We start from the raw sequence: 20,978 nt of genomic DNA on the forward strand, positions 1-20,978 counted from the left end.
AGGTGGGGGCAGTTCCAACAATTTCAGCATTGTGATTCCCATTTACATGGAGTCCAAACGTTCATACTTCTGTCTAGGATATTGTTTTGACGTTGCTCTCCGCCTTGTCACTATATACTTGGTATACTACATACTACATAGTACATACTACATATGTACATTCCTGCAGGTATGTCAACTAAAGGTACTATATACAAGAGATATACCAATTCCTAGACTTATTTCCAGCCGAAAGTGGTTGTAAAGTAGACTAGCCGGATAGGTCCATACTTCGGATGGACCCCTAGTTGGCATTGTATCCGCAAATACACCTGGCATCTTCAAGGGAGTAACCGCAAAGCATAGTTCCAACCCAAGTATTATTTCAAGATAGGTAATATAATGAAAAGTCGAACATCAATGTCATTTATTCTCCGCCACCTCCGGACATGGTGATGAATGTGATGATCAGAAGAACCCACCAGTACCTATATTATTAATTAGTACACGAAAGAAATGACACACACCTATCCAAGACCTACTTCTGGAAAAGAGACTTTTCTTCGGGTTGCTCTGGGTTTTGACCATCGGGCCCAACAACCACTGGTCTGTTCAGGTGAGGTTGTGTCCCGGATTCATTCGAGACGAGATCAATTCGAGGGCCAGTTGAGCCCTGAGCATTAATGGGCGATGCAGACAGGGAGACAGTGTAGACTTCGTTGGCTGGACCGAGGTGAAGGCGAAATGTTGGTTGTTCACTGGTCTTTAAAGACGACAACGATACGAGACTGCCGACCCATTGCTTTTTGTTTGTGGGGGTTGACGTGTAGAGGCCCAGACGCACTAGACTATCGCCCTGGTCATCTTTTGGGGGATGATATGAGACCACGTCCGATTTCAATGAGGCTGGGTCGTAGGAGACGCGCGCGAGGACGGACGGTTGTGGCGAACCTAAGGGCCAATACAGGATGTCGGTCGAGAGGGAGGCATTGGCGACAGAGATTAGGAGTGAGACAGCACCGAGAATGGTGGGTAGGAACCGCATGGCGAAGATACTTATTGAGTTGACAAGCTAAGATGTCACGGTGTTGGAGAAGGAAGTTGGTCCGAGCTCCCGATTACATACAACATACGGAGTACCTAGCCCTGGAGGTATTAGGGTACATACTATGTAGTCTAGATATTATCGTGCTTATTACTCCGTAGATAATTGGAAATGAATCAAAAACTTCAATTGAATATATAGTCATGTAAAAAAAAAAAAAAAATAGAAAAGAAGATCATCTATACATTGTACTTTACTTCCGTGTATGGTACATAAAAAGTACTTCAATTACGATACTGAAATGGCTGAGACACCAAGTATCGGTAAAGTACCTCCCCCAAATGGTGTGCAAGGTACCGGCTAGCACTGCTCCGTCAGGACTGGGGTCAGGACTGGGGCACTTTGATTCTCCTTTACATCGCAGAGTTTCACTTTCGATTTCTCTGGATTACATCTTTCAATCTCAATATATACAGATATTAACAGTAAGTCGGCTTCCGGTAGCAACCTATAGCTCCACAGCTGTCAATTCGAAAAGTAAAAGAGCTCCCAACGGCAACATGACCTCACTGCCCTACCGTCGTGCCTCCCACCAGAGCTCCCGAAAAGCATCTAGTGACCCTCGGGAGGATCTGGCAGTTCATCTCGACCACTATATTGGCATTGATGTCGGAACTGGTAGTGCCCGTGCCTGTATCATTGACGCCAAAGGTGATATTGTGGGGTTGGCATCAGAAAACATTGGTCTTTGGCAACCAGAACACGGTTACTATGTGGGTAAATCTGCAAATCTGCAAATCTGCAATAAGTTTGTGTGCCAAATCAGTCTTACCTAGTCTCTAGGAACAATCTACCTCCGACATCTGGCATTGCATCTGTGTCGCCGTTCAGCGCGCTATTAGCCAGCACAATATCAACCCTGACACGGTCCGAGGTATCGGGTTTGATGCCACCTGCTCCCTGTCGGTTTTCTCCAATGATACCGACGAGCCGATCTCTGTAACGGCCCCAAACTTCGATTCGGACCGCAACGTGATCTTGTGGCTGGATCACCGTCCAGTCGAGGAAGCCGCGAAGATCAATGCTACCAACCACAACTTGCTCCGCTATGTCGGTGGCAAGATGTCCATTGAGATGGAGATCCCCAAGGTGCTTTGGCTCAAGAACCACATGCCCAAGGAGCTCTTTGACAGATGCAAGTTCTATGATCTGGGGGATGCCCTTACGCACATTGCTACAGGCAACGAAAAGCGAAGCTTCTGCAGCGTGGTCTGTAAGCAAGGATACGTGCCTGTTGGTGTCGATGGGAGCGTCAAGGGATGGCAAGAAGATTTCTTGGAGGACATTGGTCTGGGTGACCTGACCAAAGATAACTTCAAGCGCATGGGCGGAGTCGACGGGGTGGTGAGCCTTTCCCCAATTGACAATGACGCGGTTGGCTAACCTTTGGTGCCACACAGAATGGTGATTATTTGAGTGCCGGTGAATTGGTTGGCACGCTCTGCGATAAGGCTGCTGCCGAGCTAGGCCTGCCAGTTGGTATTGCTATTGGCAGTGGTGTAATCGACGCCTACGCTGGCTGGATCGGTACCGTTGGATCCAAGGTTGATCTGGGCGCGGGTCAATCTAGCGCAGATGTCCCCAAACTTGATAGATCAGAGGCCTTCTCTCGTCTCGCGGCTGTCGCAGGAACCTCGACCTGTCACCTTGCCATGTCACCAGACCCGGTTTTTGTTGATGGTGTCTGGGGTCCATATCGGGATACCATCCTCCCCGGATACTGGATGGCGGAGGGCGGGCAATCCGCCACAGGGGAATTGCTCAAGCATGTAATCGAGACCCACCCGGCATTCAACCAGGCTACCTCGATTGCCGAGTCATACCATGTCAACGTCTACGAATATCTGAACGAGCATCTCAAAGAGATGGCACATGGACAAGGAGCCCCATGTGTATCTTATCTTGGACGCCACTTCTTTTTCTATGGTGATCTATGGGGCAACCGCTCTCCCATTGCTGATCCTAACATGACTGGATCCGTCTTTGGCCTAACCAGTGACAAATCTGTGGATGGTCTTGCCATTTACTACTACGCCACCATGGAGTTCATTGCGCTACAAACCAAGCAGATTGTAGAGACAATGAACAAGGCAGGCCACCGCATCACCTCGGTGTTCATGTCGGGCTCTCAATGCCAGAATGACATCCTGGTCAATCTCGTCGCATCTGCCTGCGACATGCCTGTGTTGATTCCTCGGTACATTCATGCTGCGGTATGCCACGGTGCTGCTATGCTCGGCGCCAAGGCCGCCAGCGCTGATTCCCAGGGAAAAACTGAAGATCTGTGGGATATCATGAATCGGATGAGCAAGCCTGGCAAGAAGGTGTTGCCAACAGAAGATAAGAATGAGAAAGCCCTACTTGGTGTTAAGTACGAGGTCTTTCTAGAACAGTGCTTCAAACAGCAGAAATATCGTGAGATGGTGGATGATGCTGTGGGGGCCTGGAAGTCCAAGTCCACATAATATCACCAAAAACAAAAACAAAAACAAAAAGCATATGAGTACTGGGATATTCGGTCAAAATTTATATATTATCTTGTTCGGGTATATTTGGAATCAATCCGCATAATAAAAGCACCAGGAATGAAGTTCAGATAACAATTTCAAATTCATAATTATTGCGAAATCATGCTCACGCCTAATGCATCGAGCTATAAAGCCCAGGTCATCAGGAAAGCCAAAAAAAACATAAGTCACACTGTAAACGTCAAGCATATAAACAAAATTCCGAAAAGCAAAAGAAGCTCGCTATGCAACATTAATTCAGACAAGTCAATGAATGGCTTGTGCTGAAAAAGCCACTACCAGTCAATATGTGCACCTCGTCTAATAGGCCACCCCGCCTCTTGTTCGGCCGACAGTGTAGAACTTGTCAGAACTACTGGCACCACCTATAGCCAGGGTATCAAAGCGATCCACGCCCATGCTGTCCATGTTCACATAGCCCGACATATGGAAGCCAAGCACAACGACGAGGTAGGTGAGTACAAGGATGGATCCCTTGAAATAGTTGCTCTTTCCTTCGCCATATACATGCGAGAGAAGGAAGACGCACAGGATAACGGTAATCATATCCCACTGGGGGAATATCAGGCTATTTGAAATAGTTGGTTAGTCATAGCCTTTTGATTGGAGATAGACTAAAAAAAGAGATCTTACTTGAATGAGTGGCTGGCAAGCTCGGACGGGTCCAGCGAGCGTCCATAGAAAGCGCTGAAGAATACTACAGCGGGAATCTGTAAAAGACAAACCTGTAGTGCGTAGGCAGATCCGATTTCCATAGACAATGCGATGTTGCCGTTCATGGCGAATGAGATGGCGTTCTATTAGATGCGTTAGTTAACAACATAAAATGCAAATCAGCCTCAGGTAAAGCCTTTCATGACCAACATACCAGGAACTCCGTCGTGTTTGGCACCAACGCGAAAAGAGTAATACCGAGGAATTTCTCATCAATATCCACACTTTCTAGCACAACATCAACTGTGTTGACAAGAATCTCAGCAATCACCGCATAGAGGACTGTTGCCCCAAGGAGAATGACTGAGCTTTTAACTTTGCTCCAATTGGGTGCATCATGTCCTCCGCTAGCATGAGTGGGTTCCACACTCAACCCAAGATCTTCAAGCTCTTCCCCAGGGGTATTTCGTGATCGCTCTGGAGCAGGGCGGCTAGCTTGGCGAACGGAAGCTTGGTGGTGTTGGACATTGGATTTGCGACTTCGAGCCACATCCCGAGCAGCAGCAGTGGCTGCTGCTGCTGCCACCTCTGTGAACTGACGTACCAAACGCTCGTTGTCTTCTTTGGCCATACTATGGATGGATGTTGGCACGGGGGTACCGTCCTCACCACTAGAATTGGGGGGCACCAAGTGTGGGAAGTTGTTTCTGAAGTCTGCGGTAGATTCAGCCCCAACTCCCTCCCAATTGCCCGAGCCATTGTCTTCCAGGCCAACATGCTTTAATGACTGGCCCAGAATTCGCTTGTAAAGCTGAGATTCACGAATCGAATCTTTGGATCCAGAAGCGGCACCGGAGGCCTCGGGTTGGCCACTTGGGAACGGCAGGTGCCGCGGTTCGTAGAATGAATCTTGCGCAGATTGGGTGGCATGGGCCTGGGAATTCTTCTTTTCTTCCATCTCCGATGCCCAGATGAGAGCTGCATGGGTCCTAAGAGTAAACCATAGGCCGATGCCGTATGAAAGGAACAAGAAAACTGCGGCGATCCATGCATATGGCTGTACCGCCTTTTGGAAGAACTGGTCATCGACAGCCGCTGTTTGTGAGAAATAACAGCGACGGCAATCGCGAGTCTCCGGATCAAGAGAACTGATACACGAGTGGCAGTTCAGCTCATGCTATGCACCAGTCAGTTTGGATTCGTTTGTAAAGAAAGGGTGGAACTTACACTGCCATAAACCTGATAGAAGAGAGTGGGACCAAAAGCAGCAATCACCGCAAACAACAACATTGTCGAGGTCACACCGGCTGATTTTACATTGAACCGTTGGGTCTTGCGTTTGAGTGCACCGAAGCACATGGACAAGCCAGGGAGAAACAGAATGCCGACAAAGATACTACCGATGATGCTTCCCTCGACAAGTTGAGCCTTCCCCTCAGTCAAGGCGACACAGTAGAGGTATACTTCTACAATGGTTGAGAAGAAAGCATTGATGGCGGCACCCAAGCCCATAGAAGATTGAGCGGAGATCGAGGCAACGGCTTGCCCAATGAAATAGGCCAGAGGAATGATGGAGAGCAGAGCGAGAGGGAAGATCAAGGCCGGATGTGTGAGCCAGTTCTGCAAGCCCAAGAATTCGCCCAAAACATGATAGTCGAAAATCACAAACACAACCACACCAAGAAGATTGATCAGGAAGATGTTTGTTCCATCGAGAGTGTACTTCCAGTATCTCGTTCCCGCAGCTCTGTAGGTGCAAAGAAGGATGGAAGACGAAGATGTGGTTGTGGTCGATCTAGCATATCTGGAATCGGAATGGAAGGACAGTGCTAGAGGATGCCTGCGTAAATGGCTGACAAGTGTAATCGTTACACGGCCCATGGGAATCCAAAACACCAAGAGCCAGCAGATGAGCGATACCATAAGCATCAACGGGCCGACTAAGAAGTAGAAGAACACGAAGAACACGACACGACCCAAGGTCCATTCGCCCCGACCAAAAAGGCGACGCTTGGATTGAACTAGCTGAGAAGAGTCTTCGCGTTGTCCACGCTGGGGCCGCCCGAGGAGGCTGTCTTGCTCACCGGCTGAATCAACGCTGTTCCTTCGTCTACCAACTAGGGACCGATCTCTGCGAGGTCCGAAGAAAAGACGACCATGCTCCAGATCACCATTTTGCCATTGCTCATATTCGCTGATACTGCGTCCTTCGCCCTCATCTTCTTCGGCATAATTCTCATCGGTCTCCAAAAGAACATATGATCCGAACGGGTATAACAGATATCGTGAAAGACCTGAAAATACTCTTCCGTATGCCACAGCACTCGATGAGTAGGAAAAGAAAAAGCATGCAACTGCGGCCAAGAGAGCAAAAAGGGCAAGCCACCATCCAAAGAACAAAGACCATAGTAGATTCGTCAAAAAGAGAATGGGACTGACATAGCCTCCCGGGGATGAGTGAATATCACCCTCAGCCGTCTTCTCTACAGAGCGGCTCTTTTTGTACAGCGCAGGCTTCCAGATCCTAATACCAAACGGATGTGTTTCGTTGATGGCCTGTTGACGGTCTTTGAGTGTGAAACTCTCAGCATCACTGGCTGCATCTTCATCGTCTTCCACGCTATGTTCCTCGTCGTTCTCACTCTCCTCTCCGCTGCTATGTCCGGTCGGTTTCGAAGAAGCGAAGGCTTCTTCAATATCCAGACCCGGTTCAGGCAAGCCTATTTCGTCTGCATTGTAACCCTCCGAATCGGCTCTGGCCAAGGTTCTGGGACGAGTGCTGGGACGTCGTCTCAGTGTCGAGCTTTGCGTTCGTAGTGGACGAATCCTAGGAGATTGTTGCGTGTTCGCGCCTTGCTTCATTGTCATATATTGCTTGACCTCATTGACATCATCATCTGTCGAGAACCCTTGCCCCTTGTGGGGGATTTGACGCTTGGAAGAGATGCGACGCGATACCGAGGGCTTTCGGGGTTTATCAGAGACAGCGGACGATTGGGTCGTAAATGCGCGATTCGAACTCTCCTCTTGGGCATCATCACGGAGTTCGGGATTGGTCGCTTCGAGGGAAGGTGTATCGAGTGTACCTGCAATTTTGGGTCAGCGCAAGCTGTCGTTGTCATAGGTTACACCAAAGGCAAGCTTACCGTATGTTCTCCGCGCAGATGTAGATGATCCGATTGGAGGTACTTGGCCAGAAGTCGGTGTTTCCCTTCCCGCCACCGCAGACGGCTGCGTGGGCTCGGGAGAGTCAGGGTTTCCTTTATCACCAGCCATGACCTAGTGATTTGACAAGCAGAGAGTGAACCTTAGAAGTAGAAGAAACGAGGAAGAGATTGAATGTCAAAGACACGGGGTCTCCTCTCTCTTTTATGCTGTTTTTGTTGTGCTCAAAGAAAGAGGGAAAAAAAAGTCAAAGCGATAAGACGGAAGTTCCCAGGGACATTATTGATCCAAATAGATCTAGGTGAAACACAGAAATCGAAGATGTCAATGAAAACTTCATTAGTTGAGATGCGTATAGATCATTGCAGGTCCATGTAGGACGAAACTCGTGGAAAGAGTATGTCAAAGGGGAGATATGGCTCTTTGACCGTCGCCTTGTGTCCCGTACTTTCGCGCATTGCAGATGACCGGATCATCAGCCCACCTGGGCAGCTCCAGGCGGACCAATCAAAGTCTACGGCTGAGTCATTGGGTGGGGAGCTCCCGAAGTCTCACCCATGGAAACAAAGATATATGTTTGACTGGTTTGCCTTACTTACCTAGCCTAGTATTTCAGGCCAGAGTTCTTGTTAATCTTAGTCAGCACAGCTAGACGGGCGGGCACCGGACCTGAGCTTCACGTACAGCTGGAACTACTCTGCTTGCCAAACCCCAGTTTCAACTTCTCCGTTTCTGCTCCCGAGTTACATCCCTCCTCTGACAAATTCTCGATATACCACCTTCTGAGCAGAACGATCAAGTTCTTTTTTTTTTCTTTACTGCATCTGTGTTCTGCGGAAGACAGACAGCCCTTGAGTCTCCATAGCGTCATCACCCCATTCGCCATCATGGCTCTTGACAACTACTATCGCAATAAAATCGAGGGCATGAAGCTCGAGATTATTCAAGGTCAGGCCGTTCTACGACGATTAGAAGCGCAGCGCAATGACTACAACTCGAGGGTCCGTCTACTGCGCGAAGAGCTTGGCTTGTTGCAACAACCTGGCTCCTACGTTGGCGAGGTGGTGAAGGTGATGAGCACCAAGAAGGTTCTGGTGAAGGTACACCCAGAAGGAAAATACGGTAGGCTTCGTTCATTTCAATCGTCTTGGCTTTTGATGACTGGGCTCATGTTAACGCTACGGTTTCCTTGATCGCAGTGGTGGATATCTCCGATGGTGTGGACATTAGCAAACTCGTTGTGGGAAAGCGTGTCGCTCTCCTGTCTGACTCTTACAAGTTGGAGAAGATGTTGCCGTCCTCGGTCGATCCTCTGGTTGCACTCATGATGGTCGAGAAGGTCCCCGACAGCACTTACGACATGATTGGTGGTCTAGACCAGCAAATCAAGGAAATCAAGGAAGTGATCGAGCTTGGCCTCAAGCACCCCGAGCTATTTGAATCTCTGGGTATTGCACAGCCGAAGGGTGTCTTGCTTTACGGCCCACCGGGAACTGGCAAGACCCTGCTTGCTCGAGCAGCCGCTCACCATACCGATTGTCGATTCATCCGAGTGAGTGGTTCAGAACTGGTGCAGAAATACATCGGTGAGGGTAGTCGAATGGTGCGTGAACTTTTCGTCATGGCACGAGAGCATGCACCCAGTATCATCTTCATGGATGAGATTGACAGTATTGGATCAAGCCGGATAGATTCATCAGGAGGTGGTGACTCGGAGGTGCAACGTACCATGCTGGAGTTGTTGAACCAGTTGGACGGCTTCGAGCCAACAAAGAACATTAAGATTATCATGGCGACAAATCGACTGGATATTCTGGACCCGGCCCTACTTCGGCCTGGGCGAATTGACCGAAAGATTGAATTCCCCCTCCATCGTCAGTCCACCCCCTTTGCTCCCAGTTATTTATGGATTCTTCTCGTTCTTCTTTTTTTCTGTATTTTTTTTTTCTTTCTTGGGTACGATGCTAACTTTACTTTTCTTTTGTAGGGTCGAAGCTCGTGCTGACATCTTACGGATCCACTCTCGGTCGATGAACCTGACCCGTGGGATCAACTTGACCAAGATTGCGGAGAAGATGAACGGGTGCTCTGGAGCCGAGCTGAAGGGTGTCTGCACGGAGGCAGGCATGTATGCACTCCGCGAACGTCGGGTTCATGTCACACAAGAAGACTTTGATCTGGCCACTGCCAAGATTCTCAACAAGCACGATGACAAGGAGGTGGCCGTGTCGAAGCTGTGGAAGTAGAGGCCTCTCGAAAGCGGGGGGTGGATCCCGGGGGCTTGGGGAACGATCGACGACATTGTATCACTAGTTCTAATCCTACCCTGATAATTCTCACCCCAAGTGAATGCATAGTTGTGCGACGTGTCTGGATCCAACCCATTTTGGGTGATGTGTAGGGGGTGTAATTATTCCTTGGCAGTCTCTTTGGGGGCGACTGCCTGGCCTCGGTGCATACTCTCTGTCCACATACATGTAGTAAATCAGCCATCTATCTTGTACTGGATCTGGGATTGGCCTCACGTGTACGGAGTAAAGAGACCCAAAATGTAGATCCACGTAACGTGATTTTTTATTTTTATTTTTATTTTGCAATTAGCGAAGGAAAATGATAATCATCAAAGGTCTTGGCAGCTTCAGCCTATCTCGAATACCACATCAAACGCAGTTGCTTGCTTGGTACTAGTACGGAGTAGGTGGTACATATTTACCAAGTAGCTCCTCGAGTGAAGGCTTGGCATGATGCTGCGGACCGTGTAGATCGGAGATGTCTCAATTGGCCTTGGCGCGGAATTCAGGGATCTCTTAACTATTGTCTTGGCGGGGTTCTTTTTTTTAAAAAAAAAATAGTCCCCGAAAGGATCTTCGAAAATGTACTCCGTCGTAGAGTATATATCTGGACTGGGGAATGTATCAATCTAGAAATTTCCACGTTGAAGAGTTGCCCAGGTGTGAATTGTTTTAAGAGTACGGAGTAGTAAGAATCTACCTAAGTATCGGATAATATCGACTATTAACCCCCATTGGACAAACACATTTCATCCCCTTGCCGGTTTAGACTGACGCAGACTTGCGCGTGACCAGCGGATCATTTCCCAACGTCCCTGGACTAGCGCCCATGTACTTGGGACGGTGGAGGTACTTGATCCACTTTGGTTCACCCCATACTTTGGGGAAGTATTTCCCAGGTAACTGGTACTTCTTATCACCCTTTCTCCCTTGCGCGGCCAAGACATGATTGTAGTTAGAGTTGAAAATCATGATAATAATATCCAAGATATATCAGATATCTAGATTTATTAAATGGGATGATACTAGTTATTATACGATTATACTATTATACTACCTACGTATGGTACTATGTTATGTACATAAGGAGTACGGAGTACGGAGTTGAGGAAGCTGAATTTGGTGCTGACCGTCATTTACTTGACCGAGAGTCCATTTACGGTTTGGCTCAAGTGTTATCTTATTTCCCATTTACTCAATCCAATTAGACTATACTCCGTAATAGTACGGAGTATACCTAGTTACATAGTATACCTACATAGTATACTCCGCCTATAGGTACATAATTATACTCTGTACATAGTATTATATAATCTGATCTTTTCTAGAAATGGAATCTTCCCAGAGTCCCCACAACTCCACAGCTCCATTGGTTCTATACTTACCTTAGGTCTATATCTGTAATGTACGGAGTACTTCCTTGTCCCTTTTTTCTTTTTTCTTTTTTTCCTTTTTTCTCCCTCCCTTTAAATATCTGACACAGGAATGATCAGACGATTCCAATTGTATTTATCCGATTCCCCGGTTCATTTAAACTATTTCATTCCCCCCTTCCAACTTCTTCCCCCCCACCTTCTCTATACTTTCCCCAACTTTAACTTTCAATTTCCATTCCCTGGCACTATAAATCTACCGGACTATGTCCGACCTGTGGTCTTCTATAGCCTTTGCCATTGACCCTAAGAGAACGGAAGCTATGCCTGCCGTTCTACAATCCACAATCAACCTCCTGGAAAGTGAGCTGGTCAAAGCCCGCGCTGCCCTCCGGGATATCCAACCTAATGCCTCACCTTTTGGATGCCGGGGTGATGATATCGCCGTAGGCGCCATGACTGCTTACAGACAGGACCTCATCGGCCGCGCCCCTGACTTTTACGGGTCTCGCCGCTTGACGCTGAAGGAACTTGGCCTGGTGCCTGTCGTGCACGAACTACCCGAACGGGTGGTATTAAAGGCGCAATCGATAGAACCTGTGCCCCCTCGCCGAACGGGACTAGAGGATATCTTGAGCAATAGCTTGATCCTCGACCAGATGGCACCATATCTATCAGTCTCCTCGTTGATGACGTTGAGCTCAACTTCACGCCGCTTACATACCGTCATCACTCGGACGCCATATGTATTTCGGCATCTAGATCTGTCCCGCTGCCGGGGTGCTGAACTTCCTACAATAACACAAGCGGAGAACGACTCCCAAACAGAGGACGAGATCTATTCCGCCCCATTGAAGCGTATTTTTACGAGCCTGGAGCGCAGAGGTCTCCTGCAAGATGTGCGCACTCTCATCTTGGACGGAGTGTCGGTGCCAGCTGATCTGGTGGCCGATATCATTTTGACGGATCGCTTTAACGTCAATATCTTGTCAATTCGCGAATGCCGCCATCTCAACGAACGTAAGCTCATGCAGGTCATTCAGCATGCTGTTCGGCCTACACGCCCTGCGGGTACACCGCGAGTAAAGGGTATCTATCATTTTTCGCCCATGCACATGGGCACTCGGGTAGTGGCACGACCCCGGTACCGAGACTGGTGGGGAACCCGTGTGGGGACTCCGCGGACACCCAGCGAAACTCCATCTAACTCTGATCGGGAGGACGGGGTCTCCGTGAAATCCTCGGTAGAGCAGCAAAACGAGTGGTACAGCGCATCAGGGAAGCTTTTCAAGCACAATCCCGAGGAAGGCTGGGCCCAGGTGCTTAAGAAGTGCGAGGGCGTCATTGCCTTCGATGCTGCTCTTTGCCGTGGCCCGAGACATGATCCCAATCTATACAGTTCGACCGCGGAGGAAGGCACCCCAACTGAGGTTCCGTTGCTTGGACCTGCCGTGGCCACCGTAGCCCTTGGGCCCCGTGGATGTGACGGATGCCACAGTTCCCCGGAAGGTCCGGCTATTTGGAGCCAGTCCCCAGATATTCAATTTCCGATGCTTAGCCCCCCCGCCATTGCACTCATCCAGCGTTGCAGCAGCGAAACGGCCCGAGCTAATCCCAGGTCAGCATCCGGTCCTCATTGCCCGCTGCACGGACTGCCTAACCAACTGTTGGTGCCATCGGTGCAATAAATGGTTCTGTGGAAATTGTCTTCCAAACCCACAGCCTGTCCGAGTAAGCCTGTCCCCGCATCAGACTGCAGTCCACGCCAGTGCTGCTGAACTGCAAGAACGTGAGGTATGTTGCAATTGAACCAAAGATTGAATCTGCTCCACCAACTGTTCATGTCACTGATCTTTATCGTGCAGAGGTTGGAACGAGGTGTAAGTAAAGACTGCTGGGAATGTGGCCCAACTGTGAGTAACTCCCCGGCTTTAGGACGTCGTTTCTTTCTAACCCAAGTATGTAGTGTGCTTCCTGTAAGCTGGAATGCCAGCACACATGCCAAGGCTGCCAGGGGGATTATTGCATTCAGCATAATGAAGGATGCTCGAAGACACTGGTACGTGTTGTCTTTTATTAACCCAAGTCCCCATGATTGAATGAGAGCGTATACTAATCTGCCCCGCAGTGCGACTGGTGCAATACCAGTGCTCGAGGCCGAATGCGTGGCGACTTCTATTAAACTGGGTCTAAATTTCTTTATTATTGGTAATCGACTTGAATTCTTGCATGCATGGATGCATACGGATGCATGGATATGTAATGAAGTTGATTTTAAAGCGAAGTATCAAGCGTGGAGGCTTCCAGAATTGAAACTCTTATCTCTTATCGGCTCTACAGTAAACACTAGCGGCCAATCTGGCAAAAGAATTTAGCTTTTGACGGGCAGAATTGTATCATAACTTTGGAAAGATGTAGATGTATATACATTGTTGATGGAGGCTAAGATGTACAAAGCCATGAATATGTATTGATCGTAATATTTAAAATAAATAAATTAATCATTGACCAAAGCAACAGAGTTAAGAGAAGATCTCATCAAACTCCGTCGTCGACTATACAATATAGGCGGAGAGAGGAGCGGTGTGCCCTACATTGTAGGGATTTGATTTTTGTCATCTTCCGGCGCTATTGCGATCCGTCCCCGCCTTGGAATATTCTCATATTAAAGAATGCATTCTCTCTCTAATGATTATCAATATCCATCATGGCTCAAGATACTTTAGTCTGGTCATCTCAGTTACTCGTCGCATCCCCAGAGCGGGCGCCTCGACTAACCGGTGACAAAATCACTCTACCGCAGTCTGCGCTCGAACAGCTACTAGCTGCCGCTCCGCTTCAAGCTGTCCCCTCCGGGAACTCTCGTGTACTTACTTCGTCATTCGATCCCTTCAACCACCACACCTTCGCTGCCGAATCGCGCGCTCGTCAAGAGGTCGAGCAACGTCAGCAGCAACTACCCCACCCGTTAATATTCCGCATTGTCAATCCTCTGAATGGCCGGTTTATCTATGCGGGCATCCGGGAGTTCTCCGCCGAAGAGAATGAAGTTGCATTGAGTACATTGCTCAGAGAATCTCTCGATATCAAGGATGAAGCGTTCTTGAGCGAAAATGGCGAACCACAAGACCTGGCTGTGTCCCAACTAGAAAGGGAAACCTCACCCCGAACTGGCCCCGCGGTCACAATACATGCGAAGCAACTCCCGAAGGGCACCTATGTTCGCCTCCGCCCGCTGGAAGCTGGATACGATCCTGAAGACTGGAAGGCTCTTTTGGAAAGATACTTACGGGACAACTTTACTACCCTCACGACGGGCGAGCTTCTGACAGTGCCGGGTACCCGGAGCGAGTCATTCAGATTCTTGGTGGATAAGGTGTTTCCCGAGGGCGAAGGAATATGCGTGGTGGATACGGACCTTGAAGTTGACATCGTTGCATTGTCAGAGGAACAGGCCCGAGAAACGCTACAGAAGAGATTGGAAAAGGCTTCACGTGCGCCGGGTACAACTAGTGGCAGTTCGATCGGTGGTATCCTCAGCATCGGAGAAGATGTCACTGCCCAAGTGTTGCCTGGGGAATATGTGGATTATGAGCTTCGAGATTGGAACCGCCAGGATACTATTCAAATTGAGCTTACTACGGACAACCTGGAAGTGAGTCTTTTTGCTAGTCCCTTTTCTACTCGCCAAAGAAGTCGACCGAGATCGGACATGCATGCCTTGGGGGATTTCTCGAGCCAATCGCCCAAGAAATTTAATCTTCGACCCACAAATGTGGTTATGGAAGATGCCGAGGCCCTTTATATAGCAGTTCACGCCGACCCTCCAAGCACTGAATCTGAATCTTCGGATCTACAGCGGCAGTCACCATCACAGTACCACCTGCGGATTACAGTGAATCCATTGGACACATCGGATAGTCATAATGCGACGGAAGAATCTCACGAACCTGGCGATGTGCAGTGCAAGAACTGCCAGCAATGGGTTCCCGAACGGACACTGGTTCTCCACGAGAACTTCTGTCTCCGCAATAATATATTATGTCCGCAGTGCCAGAATGTCTTCCAGAAACGCTCTCCAGAGTGGCAAGGCCACTGGCACTGCCCACAAGACTCCGCCCATGGCAACGATGCCGCAAGCAAAGAAAAACATGACGCTATCTTCCACCAAACCCACCAATGCATCGATTGTGCCGGGGATTTTGACGGACTCCCTAGTCTTGCGCATCATCGTACTACGGATTGCCCCGGGAAGTTGATTCTCTGCCAGTTCTGCCATCTTCTTGTGCCGCAGAAAGGCGATTCTGACCCTGATTTCCGCGATCCCGAGGTGATGCTCTCCGGCCTCACTCCACACGAACTGGTGGATGGAGGACGCACCACCGAATGCCATCTGTGTAATAAGATTATCCGATTACGGGACATGAACACCCATCTCCGTCACCATGACCTGGAACGCCTTTCTCGACCCGCGCCACGCACATGTATGAACAGAAATTGCGGCAGGACATTAAACAAAACCGGAAATGAGTCTGTTGGCCTGTGCAGTTTCTGTTTCGGACCGCTGTATGTTGACACCTACGATCCAGAGGGCAAAGCACTTCGTCGTCGCATTGAACGCCGATATCTCTCCCAGATGATGACCGGATGTGGCAAGCCCTGGTGTCAGAACGAGTACTGCAAAACCGCGAAGCAGAAAATGGCATCTGATTCTGATCCTCCAGCCACGATGAGTGTGGTGGAAATCATGAAGTTGACACGCCCACTTGTCGAAGCTCTAAACATCCAGCCGGATGTGCCTAATACGGCACCTTTATACCTCTGTGCTGATGAAGCAAGTCAACACCGTCGCAACCTCGCAGAGCTGATTGCAGCAGAGAGCACTGAAGGGAATGACAAAGTGTATGATCTACCATGGTGTATTGCGGCAGCGGAAGCCGCGGGTGGCGATTTGGAAAAGGCAAGAGAGTGGTTGTCTAAATGGGCACCAACCCAGGGCGCAACAAGTACATGATCTTTCTAGGTATGGCTCTAGAGACATGATTTGATATGAGAATATGGGCTTGTTTTGTATTAAGTGAAGGCCTACATAGCTTACCATTAAGATAGACGAATCTGATAATGCATAATGAATGATGTATAAACACAGCTGGAATTTCATAATATTCATGATTAAAATGCAAAGGCTGGTCTAAAATTAAGACCCTAGACATCGCAGTCACTCGCCTCAAGGGCCACACCCATGCAATGCATGGACAGAAAACGTGTATCAACCAACGCCCGGCTTTTTCAAGCCGCGCCCGTCTTCGCAGCCAGCGAGCCGATGCCGCGCGAAGAGAAGATACCCATGATTCCAAAAACAACATAGAACAGAGCTAACGGATACGCCACGAGACCCCTCATGCCACTCATGCGCGCCACAGCGCAGAACATCCCTGACGAACTGTATGTGCACCAGCCAACAGCGGCAATGGTCAGGAGATAGCCGAACATAGTGTCCATGGGAATCAGGATACCAATGAGACTGGTAAGCACCAAAGGAAGGAAGCAGTAGCCCAACACGCTAGCCGAGCGAGGGAAGGTCAGAGTGGCAGAGAAATGGCCCACGGCCGAGGCACCGGACATGGAGGGTTTGTGGTGGGGGTTGTAATTGGTAGGGTCGGCGGCATTGGGAGTTGGGACAGTGTCGAGAGCGGGAGACATGAGGCTGAGGATCAGATGCAAAGCGACGGTACCGAAAACGGCGACGCCGTAGATATAGCCGTAGAACACTTTTCCCGAGAGGAGGAGGAAAGTGCCGTATAAGACAATGTAGAGCAGAGCTCCGTAGAGATCGCTATCGTCCATCAGATGATTATCGATAGAGGCGAAGGGATTCAGAACAGTCAGAGTCTAGAGAAGGAAACTGTTAGCATCAACATCGGGTATTCACTGTTGACCAGGACTACAATTAAATTAAACCTGGGGTAAAAAAAAAAGCCACCCGCAAGACCCAGAACCCCACGTCTCCTGAACGCGCCTCATAAAATCAATACACACTAACCTTGGTCCGGATATGTTCAAAGTTAACACCCAACTCCTCAAGCAACGGTGGTTCACCATCGTACCCCTCCGTCCCAAACGCAGCCAACCAACCCGTCCTCAAGCCGCCTTGTTCGCCCATCCGTCCACTGACGCCAGCGGCCGGGGACCCGAAACCCCCATACCCACTACCGGTAGGATAAGCCTGCGCAGAGGGATTAGGAGCTCCGCCAAAGCCAGTGCCATAAGGTGCTTGTGAAGGGGTTGTGTGACCGGAAACCGAGGAGTAGGACGAGGGGAAGAACTGGAGATTCTGTGGTGCGGAGCCCTGGGGGGCGTAGCCCTGCTGTTGTGGATAGTATTGGGCCATTGCCGTAACTGACGGCGTAAGGAGCGGAGATCGCTAGTTTTTGCTTTGAACGAGGGACGTGCTTGGAGTTCCTGGATAGTAGCGATTGGCTAGGATGTAGATTGTTGTAGAGCTTCGAAGCTCCAAATGGCCTCAATAATGGACGGATGACTAAGCGTCTAATCGGCCCGCCCGCGGGCCCGGGCCCAGCGAACTAAACTCAAATTCGCATCTTATAGAGTGACATACACTGACATACACTGAACAGAGGATGTCTTTCTTTCTTTCTTTTTGGTATTTAGAATGTTAATATTAATTTGAACTTGATTGGAATTGGTAAAACAATGTATACGGTATGGTTGAACCCGCAAGAAATCTACTTATCAATGTTTACAGGAAATTGATACCGATGCCCAGCTGGAGCCCTTTGCGGCCTTCTTCGCCCTTTCGCAACGCCAGAGGCAAGGAAAAGTTGAGCTCGAAGCGAGCGACAGGGTGGGCATACACAATACCGAAGCCAGCTGCGACACTGGGCAGTCCGTTTTGTAATTCAGAGAGAGTTGACACCAGGGCATCCTGCACCTCACCATTAGTGGTAGGAGTGGCCTTCTGTGAAGTTTGCAGAGAAAGCAAGCGGCCACCGTTCAAAAAGGCCTGGAACCGCACGGGCTTCTCAGCACCAAGTCGGGGAAGCGGGAACAGCAGATTGGCGCTTCCGGCGGCGTACACATCACCGCCTAGTGAATCAACGCCTTCACGAGGACCGAGACCGCAGAGACGGAATCCACGGACATCAGTAGGTCCTCCAAGCTGGAAGCGGTCATTGACACGGGAAAGTTGAGGGGCGGGGTTGGACTCCAGTCCAAGAGGGCAGAGAAGACCGGCGCGGAAACCAGTGGTAAGACTGACGCCGCTGTCACCCTTGATTCCTGGGATCGGGATAGGAATGGCACCCTGTGTCTCAATTTCCGACTTCCAGAATGAGACATCACCCTTGAGCGGGCCAAATCCGGCCAGTTCGTTGAAGGCCTTGAGATAGTAACCACGAGATGGCAGAAGGGCATTGTCCCGCTGGTCATTAACCCAGCTATGGAATATGCTGCTCTTTACGCTGTCGCCTGCATCTGCGCGGACGGTAGGGGAGGCATTCTCCGCAAGGCCAGTAAGCTGTCTCCAGAAACCGTTGTATCCAAATTCGTGACGGTGGCCTGATTTGGAAATCCATCGGAGCTTGCTCCAGCCACCCTTGAGAACCTCCTCGTGACTTGCCCAAGACTTCTGGGTGGAGCTTGCAATACCGCCAATTTCTAGGCGGAAATCGGGATCACCCAAGATGGGAGTCTCGAATGCAGCCTGATAAGCGGACCGTGTCCGGGTACCGAGCGAAGCGTTCAAGTTCAAAGTCTCAGCGCCTCCAAAGACATTGCGCCAGAGAAGATTACCGTAGGCTGAGCCCTCAGCATTACCCAAGTCGGTTCCAGTCTTCATCAGCACGCGGGACTTCTCTCGCGTCGCCAGATGGACATCGATGTTGCGCATGCCATCCTGGGTTTGCGACTCGTCCAAGTAGACCGAAATAGGCTGGTGGAATAAATCTGAGGTTATGTTAGTAGACACCCATGATTGATATTTTCCTGCCATCTCATACCGAAACGTCCAAGTTTATCTGCGGTAGCCGACACTTCCCGCAACGCTTCGGACAGTGTATACGGCCGACCCTTGTTTGCACTCAAAAGCGGGCTCAAGTTGCGCTCAAGGAAGCTTCGCCGAGTATGAGGGGCACTGGTGACTTGAACAGAGGATATGGTGCAGGGCAAGGTCGAGTTTTCGTCGATCTAATAGATATCGCGATCAGCCGGGGAACTCCGCAAGTAAACGCGAGCTGCTTGTCATCGGTGTCTAGGATTTGAAGATCATACCAATTCAGCAAGTCGGTTCTGGGCCTTTTGGTAAATAGCTTGCATGCGCTCATTCACAGCCTGCTGTTGCTCTTCCAAGACCTTGGGGTCTGCTCGCTGTTGCAAACGCTCGAAGACCTAGAAGCGGATAAGAGTTAATAAAGGGTCAACTAAACATTTTAGGCAGCTAATGAGCTGCCTGAGATATGCACTGACACTTTCGTCTCCTTCAGCAAAAGAGGAAGACATTTTTGCGGCTGCAATGGCCTGAACTTTTGGCCTCCGGGGAACAGATCGGGGTGCTCGTGCCGAACCCGCGAGATATGGAACCATCACGTGACCCAGCGAACGTGAGCGCCTGATTGCGACAATCTATCTTTTGACTCCGCAACTTCTTTTACTTCTCAAGCTCTTTCCTCGGTTTCGCTTTCTTGGGGTGCTCATAGAACACCGACTTGTCTTGTTTTGCTTTGCAACGTCTCTCGCTTCTACTTATATCACCAAAGATGGCGACAAAAGCGGCTTTCAAACGGGTAAGTTGCCAGACCTCAAAGCCAATCCGTTATCAATGAATAGTGTCTAACAATGGTTACTATAGCTCACCCGCGAATACCAAAATATCCAAAAAGATCCCACGCCATTTATTGTGACCCATCCATCTGAGACTAATATCCTTGAGTAAGTATTGTACATCCCCTCGCATTGCCGCATTGCCGCATTGCCGCAGAACTCCGAAGCTAACCTGCGCTAGGTGGCATTACATCCTCACTGGACCCCCGGGAACTCCTTATGAAAATGGACAGTATTGGGGTACATTGATCTTCCCTCCAGAGTACCCATTCGCTCCTCCCGCCATCCGCATGCACACACCCAGCGGCCGATTCCAGCCTTCCACTCGACTCTGTCTAAGCATCAGTGACTTCCACCCGAAATCCTTCAACCCCGCCTGGGAAGTCTCCACCATTCTCATCGGTCTTCTCTCTTTCATGACCAGTGAAGAGATGACCACGGGAAGTGTGAGTGGCTCGGAAAGTGAGCGCAGAGTGCTTGCCGCGCGATCTCGGTGGTGGAACTCGACCGGAGGAGGTTCTCATATTAGCGCCACTGCCGGCATCACTCGAACTTCTAAGGGTATCAACAATGTCAAGGCAGGAGATGGAGGCTTGAAGTTCCGCACAGAATGGCCCGAACTCGACCAGGAAAACTGGACTTGGATGAAAGAGCATCGTATTGATTCCGCCACCGGCCAGATTTTGCCTGACCCTGATGCGCCTGCCAAGTGTTCCCCAGAGACAAGTGCTTTACGTCGACGGCCCAACGGCAGTGCTCCTGGAATCGGATCTGTTGTGGACGGTGGGCACGTTGCGAGAGAGGCTGGTCAGGGCTGGGCCGGACGAAACCGAATCTGGATTTGTGTTGCTGTCTTCTTTGGCTATGCCCTGATCTCACGACTATTGAGTGATATGCGAGCATGAGATTGAACTAGTTTTTTTTTTTTTTTTTCTTTATGTTAGAATACCCTTTGTCTTCATGTTTTATCCTAGGCTTTTTTTTGTTGTTGTTGTCCCTGTCCTTAGCGGGTTCTCAAGCATTATTTGGGTGCCATGGGGGGAGG

The 20,978-nt window shown here is 49.6% G+C and overlaps 10 protein-coding genes across 10 annotated transcripts; 5 read left to right on the forward strand and 5 right to left on the reverse strand.

Moving 5' to 3' along the window:
* Nucleotides 1-294: 294 nt before the first annotated feature.
* Nucleotides 295-1,024, reverse strand: N7487_006333 (uncharacterized protein; the record flags this gene model as incomplete). Its single annotated transcript, XM_056874080.1, has 2 exons — nucleotides 295-467; nucleotides 522-1,024. 2 exons carry the CDS (start codon nucleotides 1,022-1,024, stop codon nucleotides 407-409), a joined length of 564 nt encoding a protein of 187 aa, XP_056731800.1. The 3' UTR covers nucleotides 295-406.
* Nucleotides 1,025-1,584: 560 nt separating this feature from the next.
* Nucleotides 1,585-3,549, forward strand: N7487_006334 (FGGY-family carbohydrate kinase; the record flags this gene model as incomplete). Its single annotated transcript, XM_056874081.1, has 3 exons — nucleotides 1,585-1,797; nucleotides 1,868-2,428; nucleotides 2,485-3,549. 3 exons carry the CDS (start codon nucleotides 1,585-1,587, stop codon nucleotides 3,547-3,549), a joined length of 1,839 nt encoding a protein of 612 aa, XP_056731801.1.
* Nucleotides 3,550-3,912: 363 nt separating this feature from the next.
* N7487_006335 (calcium/hydrogen antiporter) lies at nucleotides 3,913-7,542 on the reverse strand (the record flags this gene model as incomplete). The annotated part of the gene is made up of 5 exons (XM_056874082.1): nucleotides 3,913-4,180; nucleotides 4,246-4,409; nucleotides 4,481-5,443; nucleotides 5,494-7,352; nucleotides 7,413-7,542. 5 exons carry the CDS (start codon nucleotides 7,540-7,542, stop codon nucleotides 3,913-3,915), a joined length of 3,384 nt encoding a protein of 1,127 aa, XP_056731802.1.
* Nucleotides 7,543-8,224: 682 nt separating this feature from the next.
* N7487_006336 (proteasome regulatory particle base subunit RPT6) lies at nucleotides 8,225-9,863 on the forward strand. Its single transcript, XM_056874083.1, has 3 exons — nucleotides 8,225-8,553; nucleotides 8,631-9,309; nucleotides 9,419-9,863. Exons 1-3 carry the CDS (start codon nucleotides 8,319-8,321, stop codon nucleotides 9,675-9,677), a joined length of 1,173 nt encoding a protein of 390 aa, XP_056731803.1. The 5' UTR covers nucleotides 8,225-8,318; the 3' UTR covers nucleotides 9,678-9,863.
* A 624-nt stretch (nucleotides 9,864-10,487) lies between these two features.
* Nucleotides 10,488-10,694, reverse strand: N7487_006337 (uncharacterized protein; the record flags this gene model as incomplete). The annotated part of the gene is made up of 1 exon (XM_056874084.1): nucleotides 10,488-10,694. One exon carries the CDS (start codon nucleotides 10,692-10,694, stop codon nucleotides 10,488-10,490), a length of 207 nt encoding a protein of 68 aa, XP_056731804.1.
* A 667-nt stretch (nucleotides 10,695-11,361) lies between these two features.
* Nucleotides 11,362-13,277, forward strand: N7487_006338 (uncharacterized protein; the record flags this gene model as incomplete). The annotated part of the gene is made up of 5 exons (XM_056874085.1): nucleotides 11,362-12,765; nucleotides 12,818-12,889; nucleotides 12,961-13,008; nucleotides 13,062-13,154; nucleotides 13,224-13,277. The coding sequence occupies 5 exons, from the start codon at nucleotides 11,362-11,364 to the stop codon at nucleotides 13,275-13,277; spliced, it is 1,671 nt and encodes a 556-aa protein (XP_056731805.1).
* Nucleotides 13,278-13,802: 525 nt separating this feature from the next.
* N7487_006339 (putative ubiquitin fusion degradation protein (Ufd1)) lies at nucleotides 13,803-16,109 on the forward strand (the record flags this gene model as incomplete). The annotated part of the gene is made up of 1 exon (XM_056874086.1): nucleotides 13,803-16,109. One exon carries the CDS (start codon nucleotides 13,803-13,805, stop codon nucleotides 16,107-16,109), a length of 2,307 nt encoding a protein of 768 aa, XP_056731806.1.
* Nucleotides 16,110-16,384: 275 nt separating this feature from the next.
* N7487_006340 (transporter YIP1) lies at nucleotides 16,385-17,486 on the reverse strand (the record flags this gene model as incomplete). Its single annotated transcript, XM_056874087.1, has 2 exons — nucleotides 16,385-16,987; nucleotides 17,139-17,486. 2 exons carry the CDS (start codon nucleotides 17,484-17,486, stop codon nucleotides 16,385-16,387), a joined length of 951 nt encoding a protein of 316 aa, XP_056731807.1.
* A 308-nt stretch (nucleotides 17,487-17,794) lies between these two features.
* On the reverse strand, nucleotides 17,795-19,640 carry sam50 (SAM complex subunit SAM50). The gene is made up of 4 exons (XM_056874088.1): nucleotides 19,580-19,640; nucleotides 19,385-19,501; nucleotides 19,114-19,300; nucleotides 17,795-19,060 (listed from the first exon to the last, which is right to left on the reverse strand). Exons 1-4 carry the CDS (start codon nucleotides 19,610-19,612, stop codon nucleotides 17,856-17,858), a joined length of 1,542 nt encoding a protein of 513 aa, XP_056731808.1. The 5' UTR covers nucleotides 19,613-19,640; the 3' UTR covers nucleotides 17,795-17,855.
* A 185-nt stretch (nucleotides 19,641-19,825) lies between these two features.
* N7487_006342 (ubiquitin-conjugating enzyme E2) lies at nucleotides 19,826-20,838 on the forward strand (the record flags this gene model as incomplete). Its single annotated transcript, XM_056874089.1, has 3 exons — nucleotides 19,826-19,896; nucleotides 19,962-20,041; nucleotides 20,115-20,838. Exons 1-3 carry the CDS (start codon nucleotides 19,870-19,872, stop codon nucleotides 20,836-20,838), a joined length of 831 nt encoding a protein of 276 aa, XP_056731809.1. The 5' UTR covers nucleotides 19,826-19,869.
* Nucleotides 20,839-20,978: the final 140 nt, after the last annotated feature.

Source organism: Penicillium crustosum (genome assembly GCF_028827405.1).
Source record: "Penicillium crustosum strain IBT 35664 chromosome Unknown utg000002l_segment0_segment0, whole genome shotgun sequence".
NCBI lineage: Eukaryota > Fungi > Ascomycota > Eurotiomycetes > Eurotiales > Aspergillaceae > Penicillium > Penicillium crustosum.